General features: G+C 42.2%; 2 protein-coding genes across 3 annotated transcripts in view; both read right to left on the minus strand.

Moving 5' to 3' along the window:
* Window positions 1-510: 510 nt before the first annotated feature.
* On the minus strand, window positions 511-8,946 carry LOC139330640 (sentrin-specific protease 5-like). The gene is made up of 10 exons (XM_070961667.1): window positions 8,867-8,946; window positions 5,624-7,452; window positions 5,239-5,344; window positions 4,220-4,367; window positions 4,013-4,060; window positions 3,739-3,816; window positions 3,201-3,338; window positions 2,704-2,787; window positions 2,343-2,393; window positions 511-2,014 (listed from the first exon to the last, which is right to left on the minus strand). Exons 2-10 carry the CDS (start codon window positions 7,158-7,160, stop codon window positions 1,904-1,906), a joined length of 2,301 nt encoding a protein of 766 aa, XP_070817768.1. The 5' UTR covers window positions 7,161-7,452; window positions 8,867-8,946; the 3' UTR covers window positions 511-1,903.
* A 154-nt stretch (window positions 8,947-9,100) lies between these two features.
* Window positions 9,101-23,171, minus strand: part of anos1b (anosmin 1b) — a 41,770-nt gene continuing 27,699 nt past the window's right edge. Inside the window, exons 7-15 of one of the 2 annotated variants that reach the window (XM_070960803.1) lie at window positions 20,987-21,080; window positions 20,231-20,474; window positions 16,466-16,604; window positions 14,744-14,980; window positions 13,216-13,310; window positions 12,096-12,258; window positions 11,705-11,937; window positions 10,710-10,853; window positions 9,101-10,526 (exon numbers count right to left, since the gene is read on the minus strand). In XM_070960803.1, coding sequence (XP_070816904.1) covers window positions 10,713-10,853; window positions 11,705-11,937; window positions 12,096-12,258; window positions 13,216-13,310; window positions 14,744-14,980; window positions 16,466-16,604; window positions 20,231-20,474; window positions 20,987-21,080 — 1,346 coding nt within the window. In that variant the 3' untranslated portion in view covers window positions 9,101-10,526; window positions 10,710-10,712. The remainder of the gene's footprint in view (window positions 10,527-10,709; window positions 10,854-11,704; window positions 11,938-12,095; window positions 12,259-13,215; window positions 13,311-14,743; window positions 14,981-16,465; window positions 16,605-20,230; window positions 20,475-20,986; window positions 21,081-23,171) is intronic. The other variant, XM_070960804.1, reaches the window with a different exon arrangement.

Genomic DNA, 23,171 nt, shown 5'->3' on the forward strand with positions numbered 1-23,171 from the left:
CGCTGATAAAGGGCCCCCTCTCCTGGTAATTATGTAGCAGTGCACTGGTTCATTTGGCCCCAGCTAGTACGTTGATCTTTCCCAGAATCTGCTTATGAAATGAGATGCTTTAGATATTTCATCACCCTCTAATATTGAAATGTGACCACGATAAAAGATAAACAAAACGTTAGATTTTGATCAGGAGGACTGTGATGCAGAGACAAGACCGATAAGATAAGATAATCTTTGAAGTCATGAGTGGTGGAAGGAAATTTAACTTGACAGTCCCTGGCATCATCCACTATCTGAAAACTGGGAAATTTCAAGTGAGGATCTACTGTATATTCGCCTGATTTCATTTCCTTACTTTTGCAGGGACATTTATTCATGGCACTGGATCTCGATGTCATCGATCGAGGAGAAACACTGGAAAAAGTCACTGCTGGATAATGGTGGTGATTCTTTGTTGTGATCATACGAGTGCACAACTCATTCAAACCTAATTATGGGAAAAGCTGCAACAGACTTCCCAGCAGTATTGGCCTTTTAATAACAACAATAAAAACAGTTCAGAAACAATTGTGTTTTTAGCCAAAAGCAAGCATGTACAGTAGTAGTACAGTAGTAGGCCAGTAAGAGTACAATACAATCTGTAAATACATAGAAGTGAATAAAACAACAAAATCCAGGTTGGACAGAAAACGTAATCAAAATAGCTGAGGTCCACTTGTTTCTCTGTTAAGAGGCCACTCTATAACCATGCCTTCCTGCACCTGTGTCAATGCATCCATGTGAGGCAACAGGCCTTGACAATATAAAGTCAACATGAAGAAACTGCCTGGTGGTCCTCACATCAGCAGCTAGCTGTACAGCTTAACATGAAATTTACTCACCAGCATGAGAGACTGTTTACAAATCAAACTGATGGACTCAAACGTAAAGTATCATCAAACAATGGCTGCCTGTCAGCTGAAATGGCTGGAAAATGCTTGTGCAAAACCTACTGTACGGATGTGATCACAGCAAAACAAAAGCAGGAATTGGTGTGGTGCAAAAACTGGAATTTTAGTAAGAAATTATTTGGAGTGAGGTGTCAAAAACCTGATGCTTGAAAACTACCTTGAAAACTTATATCCCTGTTTAAAGCCACAGCCAAAATGTTCCATTAGCCTGTGTGGTGCTCAGTCTCCACCCTGCGAGGCAGCCAGGAAGAATACGTGATAAGTACATTCAGTCGATAATGCAGACTCTTCGATGGATCGGCCTCTCATCGTGCAAATATCTGTAGTCCAAGAAACATACCCAACTCAGACCTTCAAGTTTTAAGTGAACAGTTGGTCCACTGAATCTCACATCCTAGTTTTATTAACATGTTAGAAAAAAACGTATATGACCGCAAGCATGATGCTGCTGTTAAGTCCAGCATGAAATAAACAGTCAATAAAAATGTCAGTCAGGTTAAAATGGCCGTGCAGGAGGTAAGGCCACTCTATCTGGGATGGAAGATGCGTCCCATTGGTCCAGGCTGATCCAACACCTGTGTCCTCAGTCCAAGTCAGAACTCTCTTTTGTACTTCAAGGCGGCTGTTTGGCCATTTGGTAGAGATCCACTGGGGATGGTTAATGTAGAATGCAAAAGCAACCTGATGGGTACGGGTCCAGCATTTTCTGTGGGTCAGTAGGGGGGCCACGTCAGTAGTTCTTTGCAGGTTTGCAAGTAAAAATCTGCTTAGCTACAGACTGTTACTGAGCTCCGATGGCCACCAGCAGTCCAAGTCAGAAGTCAGACTGGCAGTTCGGGCCCCCTGGAATACGTTGTGTTAGCTTATGTAACAGGCTGTCAGTGGAACAGGCTGTCTGACAGACGTGGACAGACCATCTGTAACCCAGCAAGCAGTCAGTGAGTGAGGGTGACCACTGTTCAGTCGTTGAGGCGGCGGTCACAAAGTTCCTTGTAGATTCTCTTGCGGATGCGAGGCATGTCCTCCTGACTGAACAGCAGAGGCTGCTTCACAGAGAGACAGCGGCAGTACTGACAGACCAAGAGAGAAAAACAAGCAGTGAGCGGAAACTGATCCACAACCACAGCAGGTCGCCGTGCTAAATGTAGACAATGACAGAAGCTTCTCTCCAGTGCCTTTTGCCCCCTTGGAGACCTGAGTGAAGATCAAATTTGCATCGAGACCTGGGGCAGGAAAGACACTGGAGACACAGCTCCACTTCATTTCTTTTTCTGCCAGAGAAAAGACAGATTGAGCAAAGAGAGGGGGCAAACAGGGACAGGAGATGAGGTGAACAAATAAAAGACATGGGTGATGAACAGCAGACAGCTGTAAAGGTGGGAAAGAATAGTGTCTCACCTCGAGGACAAAAACTCCACAGTCACTGTCGTTTTTCTGCTGAGGAATGCCCTGAGGAGTCAACAAGTCACAGTCAAGCAAACGATGTTTCAGCTTCTGGACTGAACGTGTTGTGCCTCTATGTGTGTGTATTTACTGTACACAGGCAAATATAGTCTAGATAGAAACTAAAAAACAATAATAATAAAAAGAATAATGTGACATTACATTGATGTATCGTGCAAGGTTCATATGCTGATCAAGAGTTACCCTTAAGTCCAGCAACAGCAACCAGGACTTCCAAACATGTGTTAGTTAACTCATTTGCATTAATAAACAACATTTCCAGTGTCCTGCAGACAAGGTGGACACTCAGCATTACCTTGATGATGGTAATCTTCCAGCCTTTCTGGAAAGCCGTCTGTTTCTTCTCTCTGGCTTCAGATAGAAGGTACTTCATAATGTTCTGATAGGGAGGCACACACAGAAGACACAGTTAAGCTACAAGGAAAATGTTGGTAGGACTAGTTTTGCTCTGATGGGGTGGAACTTGTACTCAAGACTGTGCTGTTCACAGCTTTAATTTGATGGTAGCTGTGGGGAGTTTTTAGCATAGCGATAGTATTTGGATTGAAGTCAAAACACTTCTGTGACACTTGCATTGAAACTCTTCCAAGCAAGCCTGTTCTAGTTCATTACACACTCTGATTATCTGCCGTTTCTGACATCAAAATGAAAAAAAAAACAACAGTTCATCTCATGGAGGTTACTGACCATCTCGTCCCACCAGTTCGTTTCTGCTGCAGAGATTCAAAATCATCACGAAACAGAAACAATGAACTACAACCCAAACGCTTCAACGTGCACAGATGCACTCACGTCTGTGGTGTGTCTGAAGACGATGCCTTGGCTGTCGTAGTAACTGATGGTTTTGGTTGCCATGGTGACCGTGACGAGAGACCAGTGGATTTCCAAATGGATGGGAATTAGCAACAGCCATTTGGAGAACAGATCAACCTGAAATAACACAAGTACAAAGGTCAGATTATAAGGAAATATTTGGTCTACGTGTGACAAAGACCTTCCAAAATACACAAACTGGATTCTGTGTGATGCTAGATAACTTTCTGACCTCCTTTACTTGCACAGGTGGTTCACATGAAATACTTGTAGTTTACCTGTTAGCAAACTGTGGTTGTCAACAGTGGCAACCAGACCAGAAAAAAAATGGCTGACAGTGGAATCTAGTTTCGTGCAGCAACGGAGCAACTGCTGCTGTCAAGCCCCGACCATGAGAGGCAAATTAAAAGCCGGACAGGAAAGTGTATTTGTGACACGAAGGTTCGGCTACTCATGATACTGTGAGAAAACCTGAATAACGGCAGAACTGCACCAGCTGTTCCAGCGTCCTCCTTACTTTTTTAGTCCATCTCTTCACACCGTCATAACCCTTGGCAACCAGCTGCTTGTGGAAAAAACTGTTGAAAAAATGAACCTGAAAGAGTGAGAGAGAAAAATCAATAGAGAGCAAATTTTATTTATCTATGAAATAAAAGACAGAGAATCAAATATTATCTCAAGAGTCTCAAAACAATATAAGATCATTTTTAGCCTCCTAAAGTGAGACCTAGATTTTTTAAATGCCATTCTACATGCTTCTGGGCTGTGTGAACAAACACACCCTCTCATACCTTGTGTTGTGTCGCCTCCATGATGAGTTCTCCATACATGTTGATAATCTGACAGACAAAGAGAGACGTTTCAATAAAAGACTGTCCAACTTCACTAAAACAACAAATGTGATATTTCTGCTTTTTCAGTACTGCTGGATTACACTTTCATGGTGCCTTCTTGTTGGAAGGCTGGACAGAGTGAGAGGAGGTGTGATCCATCTTTACCTGGTCATTGAGCCAGTTCTGTTCCTCCAGCGTGCCGAGGTCCTCCAGGCCCAGAGTGTGTTTGTTATACGTCACCATGAAGCCTGCAACAGGAGCAGAGGCCAGCCCCGCCCGATACCGAGTCATCTCCCTTTTGATGTCCAGTCCGCTAAAACAAAAACAATTTCACACAAACCTCTGCCGTGTTTATCATATCTTCAAGGACATTTCAAAGAATCTGACGAACTCGGATTAGGAAAGATGCTGCAAGGCCAGAAACCAAAAATCATCAGCACACTGTAAATGATGCATTTTACTGGTCATGCCTTCAGTGTCCTGTTTGGAAAAACACTGTATCACAGGCCTTCTGTACAGTTAGGCGCCCAAAGGTCTCAAGGTTGGAAAACACAGAGACCCCAGACAGAGACACATTAACATAATATTTAGAGACCATTCTAGCAGATAGCAGATAGGAAGTCTCTCCCCTGTTCTTACTACGGAGGTAGCCAAGGTCTTATAGATAAACTGTAGAGACACAGACCAGACCAATTCTAGGAGGATTGCTCGAGTTCATATTTTAAAAGAATTAGGTCAAAGTGTCCTCAATTAGAGGGTTGGAGTATGGTAGGAGCTATTGTTTGGTTTTGACTATCCAATAGAGAACCACAAATGTAGAAGGTAGGCATAGAATATCCATAATAGGGAATAGTTCAAGGAGTAGAAAGGAAAACATGTGACATTGGGGTATTAATACACCCCATTAGAAGGGACATCTTCAGAATTTGGTGTGGCACTACCTTGGTTCACTTGTGGATATTGTGTTGCTCATATGCTTCTCCTTGATGCATCAAGCCTGCAGTAAATACTTCTACATGACACATCTGAAGTCTCCTGGTGAACTGCTTCTTTCAGCCCACAATTGTGACATGTACTGTACTGTGTGTCACTGGATTCACGTGAAAGACCGAGGGTGAAAACATACAGACAAGGCTTCAAGAATTTAAAGCAGATTGTGTGCGCATGTTTGTGTGCATACTGACCTGTTGCTGAGGTCAGTGTTGCCTTTGTTCTTCAGGTATTCCAGGACATCAGTCTCACTGAGAGGAATGAAACCGCCGTACTTCATGTAGAAGCTCTCCAGAAACTCTGAAAGAGTGGGGTATGGAGGTCAGTATCACTGAATGAATCTGAATCTGAATGGTATCATCCACATATTATCTGCACTGAATAAGAGAAACAAGCTGTTGTTCACGAGATGAGCAGCTGTGTTATCTCTGATGTGTAGAAATGTTTGACAGACAGGGTTGTGTGTTTTAAGGATGTCGCATGAGAGATACCTCTGTCAGTTTGTGTGTAAAAGGATCAATGATTTACCACGCTTCATTTTGAAATGGTGCTGACTGTGTGCTTAAAAACATTTCTTACCGTGGATCAGATCAGTAAGCTGCTCCAGGCTTTCCCTCTCATCCTGCATCTTTCCATCCACCTCTCCTCCACCTTTGCCCAGCACTTCCTCCATCTCCTGCTTCTCCCAAGTTCCGGGCTGACAGTACAGCCTGTGGTCTCTTAATGCATAGCAGTGCTGCATGCTGGATACTGTAATAGGGCCCAGGGATGGGGGAGCAGCCGTCGCTGGAGAAGTTTCCACCTCCATAAGTGTGGAGCAGCGGTCCTCATTTGTTGGTGTGGTGATGTTTCCATTGGACAGAGTTACTTGTACAGACGATGAGTCTGTTTTGTCAGGAGTCTGGTCCACATGCATCTCAGAGTCAAGGTCTTGGGGAGATCCTGACCTGGAAGCAGGATCTGACTGAGAGACGGATAGTTGTCCATTTTCCATTTCACTTATGATCATGTCCTCCTCCTTCGCCTCCTCTTCAGGTTCGGTGTCAGATAGGTTTACTGTGTCTCCATTTCCAAATGGAGATTTAAGTGAGCTAGGGTCAGGCTGCTCTCCAAGGGCCATCTCTGCATCTTTGTTTGGCCCAAGCCTCTGCACAAACACTAATCGAGGTAGGGCATACGTTTGAGAACTGATGACAACACCACCTAAAGCTCCCCTCTTTATTCCACCTTCAACCTCCATTTTCGATGCAAACGTAGCTCCCACCACTCCCCTCCCTCCTCTCCCTACAGCCCTAACTACTGGTGCTCCCCTGCCTGCTATTCCCGACAATCTCATCTCCACATCCCTGCTATCACCACCAACTTTTGGAACCGCAGCGACCCCTGACCCCTCGATCAACACGTCCTGCTTTGTCTGTGCATCCCCTTTCTCTGGAGCAGCATAGTTCCTTATTGGTCCATCCTGCATGGAGAGCGTGACAGGGAGGGCAACAGGCATTTGTGACTGAGTATCAGCCACCACAACAGTCGTTTGCACCTTCTCATATCTGTCATCTTCATCCTCTGCTTTCTCTACCCTCTCGTTGCTCAAATCAAATCTCTTGATATGTGTCAGCTGGCCACCCACTTTCTTTTTTGGGGTTTCCCAGAGGTCACTAGCAGCACCCCTCCCTCTCCCTCTCCCTCTCCCCCTCCCTCTGCCCGAGGTTCTGACAGTGTGTCCTTTACTGTTGGGGCCACAGCAGTCACATGCCTTAGGGGTCCTCTTCCTGCCTGATGTACGGCCATTGACTGGGCCCTGAGCAGCGGTTGGTGCCGGCGTAGAGGACCAGGATGATGCTTGGCTTGAGTTAGTAGCGAGTGCTTTTTCTAGGGTTACGACAGGTGGCTCCACATCAGCAGGGGTCGGAGTGGAAGCCTGAGTCAAGTCTGAGTTGGACGTGAGGTCTGTGGTGAGGAATCTGGCAGGGGTCTGGGTTAGGTCCTGATCTGTAGCATTTCCAAGAGGGGGCACTAGAGGAGATGATTGCAGAGGAGGTGTTGTAGCAGGAATAGTTAAATGAGGTGATGCTGATGGTGTTGTTTTCATTGAGGATGCAGAGCCGCTGTGAACCATGACGTCCTCCTTTGGCTCTTCAACCCCATCCCCAACACCCCGTCAGCACTCCTATCCTCTCCTCACCTTTGGTCCTCTGAAGTTTAGGCGCTGTTGTCCTTTCCTTAGTTTTTATCCTGACAGTTCTGTCCAGGTTTTCTTCTGAAGTCCTTTCGCTCGTAGAAAAGAATGTTCTCAAGCTTTTCCCACCATAGAGGTAAGTGATATGACAGCAGACTAGAACATGGCAGGTGTTGAGTGTTCCTCAGTGATGGGCAGACTCTGTGTGGAACAGTAACACCAGCATGGCCTCCTAATTAAAGTGGGAAATGTGACGAGGAGAGGGAGGAAGACATGGGAAGAAAGAGAATAAGAGCTGGTGAAAGAAATGTTATCAAGCTCCTTTCAGTTAGTGATATACCTTCATTTTTGCAGTTTACAGATGGAGGGCATGACTCAGGCTTCACCCAGGGGTTCACACTTTAATGACAACAATGCAAAAAAAAAAAAAAAACAACAAAAAACACAGCAGACCAAGGCAGCCCCATAAGCAGGCTGTTCAAAACAATTGCATCTTTTTAAGCATAACGAGTTTCTTCAATGCAAGTGAGATTTCATCTGTGGTGGAGAAAATAAAACTAACTAACATTCAGCAGCAGTTATTCTGATGTCTGTATTCTACACTGTCCAAGACCACTGGAATGATGCCATTCATGTGTTAAGGTCATTTTTACTATTTGTTTTGAACAGCTTAACATGTCAAGTTTGGTCTTGATGTAACTATCCACGTGTAAATAATGACATATCTCCATGTGTCCAGCAAGGACAGACCTGTGTAAATTCAAAAAGTAAAGCCGACTTTTACAAACTGTAAATACATATATATATGTATGTCGTTAAAATAACTTTGTGACCTTTAACCTTTAACCCATAGCTCATTCCGCTGAGGACGACACTCGTTGATCATGTGACACTTGGCCCTAAAACGGAGGCAGCAACAACACTGATGTTCTCTTCAATTAACAGGTGGGTCACTGCTCACATACAGGGCGCAATTCATTTGTCTTCGCTTGCAACTAATTTACTTCTTGCTCAAAAAATGCCGACTAACGAGTCACAACAGGAAGTACTTCACTGACATTTTGTACCACGCTTCTTTTAAAAATAACGTTAATGTCACCTTTTCAAATAGGTGTTTTCCGTTTACATACGAAGCTCAGTGTTAGCGGGCGTTAGGTGCATAGCAGCCACATTTGATAGTTCCTGAGCTGCAAATATTAAGTGTATGCTGATAAATTAGTCATTAACAGCCCTGTTAGTCATTACCATCTCTACCAGGGTCTACTACAATTCCCACAACCTATGAAGTTATGAAGTTATGAAGTAAAAACTGCGTTAGCTACGTTAATCGTACATTGGGCACTTGAGCACACTCACACATCATTACAGAATATAACGTAGCATCAGGTCATTTAACTTAGTCAAATATCTTATTTCACAAAGTTTTGCATAAGTTAGTCATTCCCTGGAGCTAGCTAAGTTAGCTAGCTGCAGTCAAAACACAGGCGAAAACACAAAGCAGCGACTACACTCATTTCCTCCATTTTCAGTAGGAAGTTGGGGACGTTTAAAGACAAAAAAGGAGCAGCAAAGCAGCATTTAAAGTGATGTGGTGTACAAGCCAAAAGCCTGAGGAAAAGTGAAAGGGAAACAGCATTATACACTACCTTATCTGTGAAATAACAAACCGAGTTTTGTCAACCACGATTTGAAGAAACAATCCAAGTTATCGTCGCTCACTGATTACGTCACCACGTCGACGTCAGCTTCGGTTACGTCCCGATTCTCTCCCCAAGTAACCTTCAGGGTCCTCCTCAAATTGAGCAGGAGGTGTCATACACAAAGCAGGTGCATAAGACAACAAGACGACGAGAAATCCTACACTCTTATTAGTCCTGTTTCACTTACATTTGTTTTTATTAGCATCACATTTAAATGATTCTATGTTGCCATAGAAAATAGGGGAAATTAGGCTTCTTGATGAAAAGGAGCAAAATAACTTCAATTATAATTGAAAATATAATTTAAATGTCATCCAGTGTCAAAATATAATACAAACTAGAATTATACGATCCCTGTTATTAAAATTTCTAACTTCCAGATCACTGACACAACACACACTGTATCTTGATAATCTTTAATTACAAAAACTAAGACAGGAAAACAATAAATAAAACTAACAGTAAAAAAAAAAAGGAAAAGAATTAAGTACAAAATTATCAACAGTAAAATGTAAAAAAAAAAAAAAAAAAGTTACATAGAGAGCATATTAACATAAAAATTACTGGTAGCTTGACGCCAGTTGTTTCCAATCTTTTCAACATGACTTCTGTAAAACAAAGAAATTGACCACAGGTGTGTCTATAATGGTGTAAAAATGTCACATCTCTTTGTTTAGAGAAATGGGTGTACCATAATGCAAATTAATGCTGCACATAGTCCAGAATGTATCAAACAATTAACTTCAGACAGATTTGAATGAAAAATTAGCTTTTTTAAACATATGAACAAAATATTAAAATATATTTGAGCTTACTTCAAGACTTCAGCACACCAACTCAGACCCCAAAGATAATGCAGCAGATTATGCATTGAAATAAATGCAGTCAGTCTGTTGCTATACATTTCTGTTTGTACATAAGGTCAGTGCTATATGAACTTCCTACTTGCATGATCAAAAACAATACATAATAAGTGTCTTTACAAGTGTCATTTGGCTCTAGTGATGTCAGGTGATTAGAAATTACCTTATTAGTCCCATCTAAACACCAAATGTGTACAGATGAAGCCGTGCAAGGAGCCTCACTTTTCACATATATGTGCAGTACTGTGGCACTAAAGCCAAGAGGAATCATTTGGAAAATGCTGCATAAAAAAATAGAAAAAATATGGTTTAAGGATATGCATTTCCCTGACAAGACTAAATGTAAGTACATGGTGCTTTTTAAACTGGCACCATGTACATGTACAGTTATTTTTTCTTATAATTTTTACAAAACTATATTGACTTAAGCCACAACCGTTGGACCAGATGACAGATGAATGAATGATTAATGATTTTTTCCATTACAGCGAGCTTCTTGATGTTTGAATAAGTGTTTAAAGTGAAAGAGAAGCAACAAAGTCAGAGCAGGAAATACCATTCACATGAGACAGCAATCTACTTTACACAGAAGAACTATCTTTATTTTACAGCTTTGGTCATGTTTTCCACACTTGAACGGCAAAGAAACCATGTTGCACTGTGGAAGACCGTAGAGGACCGTTGATGGATGTTGGTAAAGATGACCATGGTGCAGCAAACGGTGACAGCTGTGGGGTCTGGGCCTGGAAGAGATGATTGCTGAGATTAAGTAAACAAAAACTGAAATTATACTTTCATAGAAACACACCCTTGAAACATGACAGGAAATGGATGCTATTTTATCATGCAAAGGGATAAAAGTGAGACCATTCATTTTAAATAGAGCTACACAAAAATGCAGTGTGTTACTGAGAAAGCGCTATTACCTGTCAAAGCGTGCCATTGATAGCTGGAGTATGTATGGTCTTGGAGATGGTGGCGCCTTTGCTGCCCCCTGCTGTTAGGACCTGGAGCTGCAGCTGGTAAACACTGTTAGCCTGAAGACCATGAAGGGAAACCGACCGTTGGGACTGTGGAGGGTGAAGCAGGGTAAGTTCATAGACACACAGAGACACTACTTTTTCCACACAAATATTCTGAGTAAAATCTTAATTAATCTGATGAAATTTTGAAGGAAACAAATATTATATAAATAATATATAATGTTGTCAAATATGTCTTCCCAAGGCTGTCTGTGGCAATGTAAATTTTAAAAAAGCCAAATAATGTTGGAAAAATGCTGCTGGACACTGCAGTTTTAAGCAAACATTACTCAAACAGGAGTACACTGTGTATTTGTTAGAGACTACTTTCATACACAGACTTGGTGCTGTAGTTTTCCAGCAGCAGGATGGTGGAGGTGGGACGGACAGTGACTCAAAGTAAACTACAGTGCCCATGTTCATGGCTCACTGATGTGTTTTTGAACTCTATGGCACAGAAGAATAAGATATATCAGGTTTTGGCTACACAGAAAACTTTAGTTAGGACCAATTCATTGCTGGTTTTGCATTTCATGGGATTTGTTGACAATAACAGAAACACCAGCCTTACAGTATCAGTTGTGGCCTTTTTTTTTTTACTGCTTTGATGAAAATAATCTTTTATTTTTGAAGCTTTTTTGATTCCTTGCATGTTGAATGTTGACACTGCCTCTTTAATATAGAAACTAAAAGGAAAGAAAAGGGAACTTGGCAAAGAAAATACTTAATGGCTCATCCTCCCTACTGAAAATGCACACACACACACACACACACACACACACACACACACACACACACACACACACACACACACACACACACACATATTTCAGAGCTATTGTCTTCCTACTGCTAGGACAACACAGGGCTGTCACTGCACACCTCTCTTCACGTCTCACCGGTGCAATTGTCTGCGTCTGGGAGATAACTGTGTCTTCCAGCCCCTCTGTTGCCATGGTAACCCCTGACTGCAGCGTCCAGGTGAACTGGAACCCCTCCACAGCTGCCGGGTCCAGTGCATGCTGGGACATCCTCCAGCGAAGTGTCGTGAGCAGGGTGCCGTTGACTTGTTGAAAGTCTGCTGTCAGTCGTTCTGGGCGCAGTACCACCTTTCTGCCTGACAGGAGGCGCTCTGACACAGACAAAGGGCAGAGCATTTCTTTCACTCATGACTCACCTCAGAGGATTTGATGTGACAAATATTTTTAGGCTAAATGGTCCTCAGTTAATTAGAGTTTGTGCGTGTGTGTGTGTGCGTGTGTGTATGCATGTGTCTTAAGTTACTCTTACCCTCAGTGTTGCAGGGAAAAGCTTTGCCTCCTCTGACCCTGATGGAGGAGCAAGTCGGGGTCGTAACCCAGGCAACAGCCTCTGACCCCGGGTCTGCCTTCATTGCCACGGCAACCTGGTACTTACAGGCAAATAGCAGGCCTGTGATGGTGTGATGGGTGCCCTGGAGAGAAAAAATGAAGTCAAGTTAGGGATAAAAAGGGTGTTTAAGGGGATATTACAGTGTGAACTGTACATAGCTGGTGGTTAAAACTGACGTATTACAAGGTTCCTTCAAATATACATCTTACCTCTGCTTTTTGTTTGGGAACCTGTCTCACATGAGCAGTTCGTTAGCTCCATGTTAAAATAAACACCACAGTTCGAAGCAGCATTTGGCAGCTTTGCAGGTTGGCTGCTTCACATGGCGAGAAATGGCATGACTGTTTAAAAACGGCTAAACTTCAGCGAATAGAAATCACGCTGTGTGACCTCAGCAAATTGCACACAGCCCTTTGATATTTATCAACCCACTGGGTCTGTGATCATTTTGGATGAGAGGTTACCCCTGGGTGAAGAGCTCACATTGGCGAGTCCAGCTTTCTGGTGCTGTGGGCAGATATCAAGTGCACAGCATAAACTCATTAGCAGCTGTTCTTTTAAAATGCTCCCCTCTGTTGCAGTTTCAGTTCATGAATTGGGTTTAAAATAGCTGCTTTTTAAGGAAGAAGTGGTTTTGAATGTGTATTTAAAGTAGACTTTGTTTTGCCTGGTTTAATTTTGATGATACATGTTATGTTTAATGCTCATTGCTGAGATGATTCTGCAAATCACTCACTCATAGATCAGTCAAACATCCTGTATTTCTGTCCCTGTGACACACACAGAGGCACAGAACTACTTCAGCCACGGTTCTGACAGAGTTACAGTAAAAGTGATGTTAGGCAGAGACAGATGATGGCAGAGAGACAAAGTTAGACATAGACAGAGGATGAGAGCATTCCAGACTGAGCTGAGTTACGGTGATGAAATCTGATCTCTGACACACGTACACATTAAAAGACACAACAATGCCAACATGGAAACTAAATATCCATACACAGTTTCACAGACACATCAAGCCATGCCGAAGTAGTTATACCTGCACAGTTGCTGTTCTCTCTGCGCCAGTAACATTAGTGCTGCAGGTATGTGGACGCCACCGCAAAATGTATGGACCAGGGTGTCTCTGTCTGCCTGTAAAGCAAACACAAAGAGAGTAGCAGACACATGAGGTAAGTGAGTGTGTTCATCTGTGTCATCATGAATTACACTTCTCTCTACGTTCCTCTGCTTTGCCTCCTCCCCTTTATGTCAACTGCATGTTTTCTCTTGTTAGATCATTAGAGCTATCTGAAGCTGCTGAACCTCTTATGGTGTCCTCTCTGAGGTCTGACAGCATCAGAATCAGGAATGGAGGGAATGTGTCATTCACCTTACTTCTCAGTGTGATTTACAGTTTGAACTCTAACTAAAGTAAACAACACAAAAATGTTCTTAAAAAAATGTGCTTAATGTGCATAAAGTACAAATATATACATCTTCATCTGCAGTTTAAACTTGGATTATTCTCTATGTGGTGTCAAAGGTTTGGGGGGCTTACAGCTTCACAAGACCAAAATCTGTTTTTAAAAAAGTTTATTCTTTTATTGTTTCTTCATTCTTTATTGATGATCAATACTCGTATTTGTTGGAATACAGGTTTGGTCTATTTCTGATTAATCTTATTTTCAGCAAAATCTGCATCTCGAGCGTCACCTGACAGCATATTACCAGTCTGGATTCTGATCTGTATATTTTTCTCAGCAGGCAGTTTTATGTTGGAGCATTTCACTTGTTTCGAGCTCCTTTGTCCTTAATTATCGTAGTAAGATAGTCTAACTTCTTTCTGAGATTTTATTACTGATTCTGAGTTTTACTTGTTTTAAAAATCTTGGCAAGAAAAATTTTCCTGTTCTGTTGGCAAATGATTTTGTTTATTACATTAACATTATCTCCATGTTATTATTATTGAAATTTCCCCACTGTGGGACTAATAAAGGTATATCTTATCTTATCTTATCTTATCTTATCTTATCTTATCTTATCTTATCTTACGTTATTTTGCTTGTTTTTGCTTGTTTTCGCAGCACACAGCTACAACACAGGTGTTTGGTCGCAGTTCTACATCAAGGCGCCAGGATTAAACCGTGAACAGTGAGCCTCAGCTAAAGAGCTTAGAGCTCGGGTTATTTGTGGGTAATAGGATAAACAGATCCTCAGTGACAGCCACACAAATTGAATTAGAAATGTGTCTGATGTTTGCGTGAATCTGGACAACCGAATAAACATTGTGAATGCATACATGTATATATACATGCATGTATGCAGTGTGTCTGTGACGGACGGATGTGGAGAGAGGGAGAGAGAGTTTTAATAATATTCGCTAGCAGCATCGCTGATCTCTGCTCTTGAAACCAACAGTAATCAGCAACACGTCTGTCTGTTCTGGTTTCAAAGCAAGTCAGGATTTAAAAACTGACACAGTGCTCAGAGAATCACTCTCGGTCTAACGTAAATTGTGCGTCTCTCTCTTTCTTCTTGTCTTTTCCTTGTGGGGGAATAGTTGAGTTGTCCGGTGTTTGACTCACCGTGTTTAGGCCACTTCCAGAACACCTTCACCTGCAGCTGGTCATCGTGGTAATGAGGGGCGGCGACCTCCAGGCGCAGGTTGCCAGGGGTGACAGGGTTAACAGGGGATTCAGGGTGAGGTAGGGTGGATAAGTGGGGGAGGTCAGAGGAAGCAGGTGAGGAGGGTGAGAGGGAAGGAGAGGAGGGAAGTGACGATGAAGATGAGGAAGAGGGGAGCTCATTGGAGAAGTCTTCGCCTTTGGTGGAGGAGAGGAGAAAAAATAATATTACCATTTCTTCCACGTCTTTGGATTGAAAACAAACAGGGCAGTAATTCTGTTGCTTGCAAATGTTCACAATTAAGTTAACACGTTTTACTCTGGATGCAGGAGTGATATTCATTGTGTTTTCATGTATGCGCACAGTAGCTATTCTTAATATCTGCAACTGGCAACATCACAAAAGCGCACGTTATGAATGACTGGATGTAATGAAACCTGTTCTACAGCACATGGGGTTTATAAATGTATTATTGTGCCAGGAACATCATAAACTGGGGACCAGAGTGCAGCTGGTAGCTAGTTTTCCCGTTAATTCATTTACTCAGAAACACTAATTGCCTTTATCTTGGCTAACTGACCGCCATTAGCATTGACAGAAACCAGCCAAATACATGGGCTGTATCAAATATTAATCCAGCTGAATTTAAATGGCAATATGTTCCATATTAAATTGTTAGTATGTGGTTTGATGATTGAGCTGCAGCTGGCTATAATCTTGTGCTGGTCTGACCAACAGGTCACCTATAAATACCTCTGTTGCCTGGATGACCATTAACATCGCCACGCTCCACTGTATGTGTATGTGTTTTAAGAGTGCAGCTGTATGGAGACAAAATATGCTGACAGTCAGCAAACGCAGCAGCTCTGAACTAACTAACTCATACTGTATGACTCTGTTAACAAATGAGTGCTGTGGACTGTACATACAGTTTTTACAAATGGCACGAGAAGTTAATGAAATGCTCAAAAATATGTGCTTGAGTGAGCTTCTAGTTGAGTTTGGGTTTCAAGGGGAATCACAGCAACACAAACAGGACAGCTACAGTTTACACTACTTGTGCAATAAACCTCGATCTACTGAGCAACTCTAGGCTTTATTTCTAGCCCTCACTGTTTATTAATACGACACAAAACTATACAAAACATACTATGCAAAATTCAGCTGCATATTTTTTACCAAAAACAATTACTCCTCGACCCACAGGGATTCTCAATCATAACAATGAAAACAGTAGCGAAAATCTATCTGATGACTCGGGCAGAAATGCTCACAGAAGACGTAATGTAATGAAGTTTTATTCAGGTTACGTTTAGCCACGTTCTCCAGCTTCCTTCCTCACAATCTGGCGTATCATGTGGCATTTCCCCGGAAGTTATAAGTGGTAAAAGGGGATATGACGCCATTGACAGTGCACTGTTATCCTGATTAAAATGACAGATTTCTTGGGGTTAGTGGGAACATTTGGGATAGTGTAAGACCACAAATAAATATATATTGTGACAAAGTGGTGCTCTTTATAACCACTCTTAGGCACACTGATAGATAATAGTTAGAGATTAAGTTATTACAAAGCAATAATCCTTTAATTCTACTGAAAGTATGAGGAGAGAGGTGTGTTACTGTCACCAGTATATGATGACATACGGTGAATTTTAAGCCGTACCACACAGTCTGTTTACCTGTATGAGTTAATGTGGTGAAGACAATTTGGGCTCTGGGACTCTTCAGCCTCTTCTGACCCCAGTAGGCCACCGTCTGGACAGACAGGAAGTAGGAAGTAGCAGGCAGCAGACCCTGGAGCCACAGCTCACACTGCGTCTATAACGCAGTAAAGAATGGGAGCAAGGCAAGAAAGCTTTGTCAGTGTCTTTGAGAGCTGGTGCTGTTCTCAGTCTGCACTCATTCACGTCCACTTGCTAGAATTTGACTTATAGAAATGGTACTAAATCAACTGAGGATCAACACTATGGTCGGCACAGTTACTGCCACCATCTTCATCATCCTCACTGTCATCATCCTGAGTGCTGTGCGTGCTCTGCTCTGTGACTGACAGTCTAGACCTGTTCCGCATTAGCCCTCTGTTTGACTGACAGCTCATTAACAGGCTCTTAGTCAATCAGGTCTGTCTGTCTGTGTGGATTTGAGCTAGTCACAACAAAGAGATGCTCGGATGATAACAAGTCTGTGTGTGTGTGTGTGTGTGTGTGTGTGTGTGTGTGTGTGTGTGTGTGTGTGTGTGTGTGTGTGTGTGTGTGTGGTTCTGTATGTAATGTATGTGTGTACACTTGAGACAGAATGAGACAAAAGCAAGTTAAAAGCAGTTTCTTGGTGACCTATAGACTAAATGGGGCTGAAGCATTTCCATTACCCTCAAGATAGACAAAACATATGGCCTGTACAGCTGTACGTGTGTGTGTGTGCGCGCGCGTGCGTGTATTTGTGAAACACAGACAGCGAGCAAAACCTGGGTTTCTATTTTGGTGCATAATGTCAGCGGACATTATATGAAAGAAGCTGATGTATATTTAACAGCACCAGATCAGCAGAGGCTTTTCCATGTTTGAATACTTCTTCATATTGCCCCGTTTTTAATGTTTTTAATGCTAAATCCCTCCAGTCCCACATACATTCCTGATTGACAGGATATATGTTTTATACACATATAGAGAATGTACTATGATGCGCTAATGGAGACTAATAAAATATCAATGCTTTCCTTGATAAGAAAACTATTTTACACAAATATTATTGTGGTTCCTATTTACCTGTTGGGATGCTGCTGTCTGTGTGTGTGTCTGGATGCAGCTGCAAGTAGGAAACACTAGTTAGGGGGCCTCATTTAAATTCCAGGCCTTCCAACCAAGCAGAACAGAGGACCAGACTACAGATAAATGGCTCCACCAGGCTCAGTCTGGGATCGCCATCACTACTTAGGATAGCGAGGTCCATATGAGTGTGCTTGCATTAAAACCTTGCTGTTTATGTTTTTAATTATTTTGTCTCTTTTTTTTTAAGTGAACGCTCACATTAGACTTGAACATTTAAGTAGGTCTAAAGCTGAAGGATCCAGCCCAAAGAGTACGTTTTCCTAATTTGGAGAAAAAATGTTCAGTCACGACACAGGCAATCATGACTGTTGTGTCAAAGCTGTAATATCTGCGTTGTTTACTGTGATTATGGGTATTTTGGTGCTGCAGACTGGACTTAGCTGCATTGTGAACATATTACATCATCATAAAACCTATTATCATAATAGTAAAACCCACCCCCTTGACTGTTATTGTTGCATTAAATATAATACAACAAGAAACCAGCTGTATTTCTTCAGAAGTTCCTCTTTGAAATGGGCAACAATGAGACAGCAACATTTCACTTCATAAAAGAACTTCACATCCCATAATTCTCCTGGTTGAACGCTTGTGATCGCATTTACATGTAATGATCAATAAGTCTACCTTTGCACAGTTCCTGTGCTTCACTTCTCTGACAGCTGATACGCTCTCTCACTAATGCCCTCATGCTGCAGTGACTGGCATGTTGTCGGTACATTCTTAGATGCTTCGAGTTAAACATGTTATCCAAATGCAGGAAAGCCACTTCTCTCTGTTGTCAGTCAATCTACATGGCTAAGCTGTCGTGTTATTTCACCGCTGGAAAGGCTGCATGTTGTCATAGCACTCTAACAAAGTTATGTCCCATGAAGGTAATGGTATGTTGGTCTGAGGAACATATGCACAAAATGTCTGCAAAAGTAATGGGGAAGCGTGCCAGACAGTGATTCCAGGATGACTAAGTCAACTCCAGGCCTAAAGTGGGGTGCATGTAAAAATCATTCCGGGAAATATGTCAGCATATAACATAAAATCACATTTAGAAAACTTCAATCATCTCTATAAGGGTTCAAGTTTTAAATGTGCAAGTTAAACAATCATGCAGAAAAGCAGAGTACGTTTTATCATCAATTCATTTTTGGTCATTAGATGAATCCACATCCTTAATTTAGACATCTATTGTAGCTCCACCATGTCTCCAAATAATCCTCTAATCACTGGCCACAGGTGGTTCAACAGGGCCTCTAATCATTTAATGTCTCATACTGAATGAATATAAAGGAGTATTAAACCCAAGTACCATCTGTTGCATTGTTGTGTGTTGTTTCCTCTTCACTTGTGCAATGCCGTTCCTCACACACACACACACACACACACACACACACACACACACACACACACACACACACACACACACACACACACACACACACACACACACACTACACACAAGTTGCTCTGTTCATATCAAGTCAGTTATTCCAGTGTGCACCAACACTTGCACACGGTAGCTGTTTACAGGACCTGCTCTGTTTGAACACTTCAGAGGCCTGTAAAATCACTGCAGTAATCACAACCAGGATACAACAAGGAATGTATGTGCGTGTGTGTGTGGTGCATAGGTTTACAGACCCAGTAAAATCTCTCAGGTGCAGCAATAGATATGGTGTGGTGTGTGTGTGTGTGTGTGTGTGTGTGTGTGTGTGCACTTTTAATTCAGTCTTCGTAAGTCCTGATTTGATTTCAAACCTACAAACTAAGGCGTTTGTTTCCAAAGTGGAGAAGTTCGGCGTGGTGCACACTTCAAAGGGCTGTTTTAGGACTAACGCTTGGTTTCAGGGTTTAAAGAAACAGTTCAACATTTTGCTCAATATTATTCGCTTATTAACTTTCTTGCCAAGAATTAGATGAGAAGATCTCTTTTCTTGGCCTCACGTCTTGTTGTCACAGTGAGGTTGCCAGGAAATCAGTGGAGACTCCACAAAGTCACTGCTCCTAGCCAAGAAATAGCCCTGCACATAACCCCCTGAAACCATAACATGTCATTTTCACTTCAAGTCATTTGAGTTATAAATGAGATACACCTTGTTAATTAGTAAGCATTAGAGGTGGCGGTGCACAGACTTCTTTACCTTTGGACATTTTCCAGCTGCTTCTAGTCTTGAAGATACTGTAAGCTAACCGTCTCCTGGCTGTAGCTTAATACAGATCATGCAGGCATGAGAGTGGTGTCAATCTTCATATCAGCAAGAAAATGAATCAGCATATTTCCCAGAACATTGAACTGTTCTAAAATCTGGTTTGCAGATGGGAAAAATGGGTTTATGGTTCCTCCAAAATAGAAATATGTGAGTGTGTAAGCCTTGAGGCAATGTGTGCATACACTGCACAGAAAGGGGAATATAATAAAAATGGGATTCTAAGAACATTGTAGCCATAAAAGAAATGAAAGTAAAAAAAATACCAGACACTTTTCAGAAACAGCCTCATAAAATGACCCATCATTTTGTAGTGTGTGTTGAAGACAGTGATTGGTCGATTGTGCGCATCCACAGTTAATCACAATATTCTCTCATGTTTCAGTTTTCATTTCAGTTTAAAAATGTTTCTTACCCCCTGAGTCACTCTGCTGTTGCTCTCCCTCCGACCCTGCTCTGGTGTACGTGAGTGTGTAGGATGTGTGTGCATGTTACTGTGCACTGTATGTGCGTGTGCATGCAGTGTGTGCGTGTGCTTGTGTGCCGTGTGTGAATTTCGAGACATCCAGGTGACTCTGTAGTTGTGGACTGGCAGGTCTCCCTCTCTGGGGGGCTCCCAGCTTAATAAGACCGCCACTGTGACCCCACTTCCCCTCGACCTAAGCAGAGACAGCAACAAGTCAAACAACATCACAAGGTGGATGTAAACCAATTTATGATAATAAAGCAGAAAGAAAGGTACTTCCTCATAAGTCAATAAGACATGTTTTTGCACTGAGTGGCAGTAAAACAGATGCAATACATGTTTGTTTGTCACCTTCCAGTGTTGGGTTTCCTATCTGTCATTTATTCTATGTATGTGCAGTATAGCTACAATTTAAGCCCTCACCTCTGTTATTAAATGTTCTATTGGAATATTGCTGCTCATCCAAGACGTGGTCTGAACTTTATGTGACCTTGTTTAGCAATACAGCACACAAATAGACGCTGCAATGTATGATTGAATGAGGACAAACTGTAATTTCGTCAGACAGGTAATGACTATCCACTTGACCACATTTTATGACAGATTGCCACATCGGCAGCATGCAGTCCTGACAGGACACATAGCAAAGTAACCCAGCAAGGAAAATAACCAAGAAAATCATCTTTTTAATCATCTTTCATCTACCTTTCTGTGAACTGGTTCCCTGGTTGTGAACCCGTCCAGTCTAGAGTCTCGTTGATCACTCTAACATTTATTGGAGGTTCTGGTGTTGAGGGGTCTGCGGACACAGACAGAAAAACACTGTCAAGAGAAAAATGGCAGAAATGATCATTTTTCAGCCCTGAGTAGTGCCTGCATGTCTTCCTCTCAGACAACAACCTCCACCAAGAAGACAGGACAGCCTGTAAGCAGCCTGAAAGCCAAAAGCCTGGGCAAAAAGAGTTTTAAGATGGTGTTGTTGGTCATGCATTGTCCCACAGGCAAGGAAGCATTAAAACTATACAAAGATTTAGTGAAGACTAATTGGGGTTAAGAATGTGATTCCCACAAAGCAGAAGGCGTTCACTAGCTGCACTGAATTATCTAATAACTCGATTTTAATGTGCTGCAGCAGAGAAAATATAGAAGCCATTCCGGGGGGGGAAAGCTAATTCCCTCTTGGTCTCATTCAAGTCTACAAAACCAATTAGATTTACAGCATCAAAAGGTGAGCGACACTGGAGAAGCTTGAAGCCTCCATTTTCAGTAGCTACCACAACACAGACCAAAGGCGACCACCACTAAGTCACTGTTTGCCTCTGAGATGAAATCTCGGGGTCACTGTTCTTTCAACACTGCCTCTGCATCCCATTAGAACCTCAAACCCCAATGCTGTATTTGATTAAAACTACAAAATGCATCTGATTAGAACTACATCCCCCATGGCAGGCCTCCCACAGGCCCCAGGCTGTGCTTGGCAGAGATCAAAGTTGGGGCAGCACGTTAGGGCTGAAAGATCTGGCTTGTTTGTGTGTGCTTGAGTGGCTTTTCTTTGGAATAAGCACGGTGTCTCTTAGTGCCAGCAGTAATTGTCAGATCAGAGCCAAAACGGACGTTCTTCTCTGAGGCCTTTTCACTCTGTGCATCTCCCTCACTCAGCTGATTTCAGTCCATTGTTTGAGGAGACAAAGACACCACGATGAGTTTTCTGATGAGATATTCTGATTCAGACATTCCCTCATAATCACTGCTGGCAGGTCCTGCGCAACCCTAACATCTGAATGAACAGGAAAGGGACTTTCAAATTAAAATTCTCTCTCTGGTTAGCTTCAGGTCACAGTGGAGGAACGTCAACCATCCCGACATCTGCCAGCTTCCTGATTTGTGACCCCTGACCTCCAGCCCCTGACTAATCACACCAGTGAACTGGAAACACAAGCCTCAGACTCTGATCAAATGGCATTTAGAATGTTTAAGTGTGTCTTTAACCTTTAACCTTGGCCCTCAGAATACACACACATACAAAAGGGCACAGATACACACACATGTACACACACACATGCCCTGAAAGGAATGACTCAACATCTCAACATCCTGGAGCTTATTTGCTTTCTTGTAGAGAGTTAGAGGAGATGATCGATACCACTGTCATTTCTGTCTGTTGTATGTAAGCCGATAGCAAGCAGCAGGTTTGCGTCGCAGACCACTGGTAGCTAGCAGCCACTTAGCTTAGCCTAGACTGGTTCTATGTCTGAAAGCAAAACAAATCCGGTGACCAGCACCTCTAAAGATTAAGTCCATACAAAACCAAGCAACCAGTGGAGAGTTCATATAAAACCTATAAAAAACCTAATCCATCCTCCATAAAAGCATAAATTGTAGCGTTCACACTTTGTTTCCTTATGCTAAAATAAGCTAACTGGCTGCTGGCCATAGGCTCAAGATGTTTCATAGATGTAGTGGTTTGTACGCACTCGTTTGTATCACTGGGTTGAAACTGATTTCCTTTTCCTAATTTCTTCTGTTTTCTTTACACTGTGGCTTGTTAAACATGACGCTGTTTCTGAATGGACCCTTACGTTATACTCTTTAGTCTAATAAAACAGCACCTCTTCATATTCACTTACACATGAGAAGCATTATTCCAGCTTTATATATAACAGACAGACAGGAGAGTAGTATCAATTTTCTCATCTAACTCTCAGCAAGAATAAGAATATTTCCTAAATGTCCAAATATTCCTTGAACAGGTTGTACGCTCTCTAAACTCTAGTGGAGGCACAAGGAATTGTACTACTTGGTGTTTTGTTGAAGGCGGTGGAAAATGCAATCGCAGACACCTCTTCATAATCTCCCATAAGTGCTCAATTGATAAAGAACCTTTTTCCAA

Source organism: Chaetodon trifascialis, chromosome 4, assembly GCF_039877785.1.
Source record: "Chaetodon trifascialis isolate fChaTrf1 chromosome 4, fChaTrf1.hap1, whole genome shotgun sequence".
NCBI lineage: Eukaryota > Metazoa > Chordata > Actinopteri > Chaetodontiformes > Chaetodontidae > Chaetodon > Chaetodon trifascialis.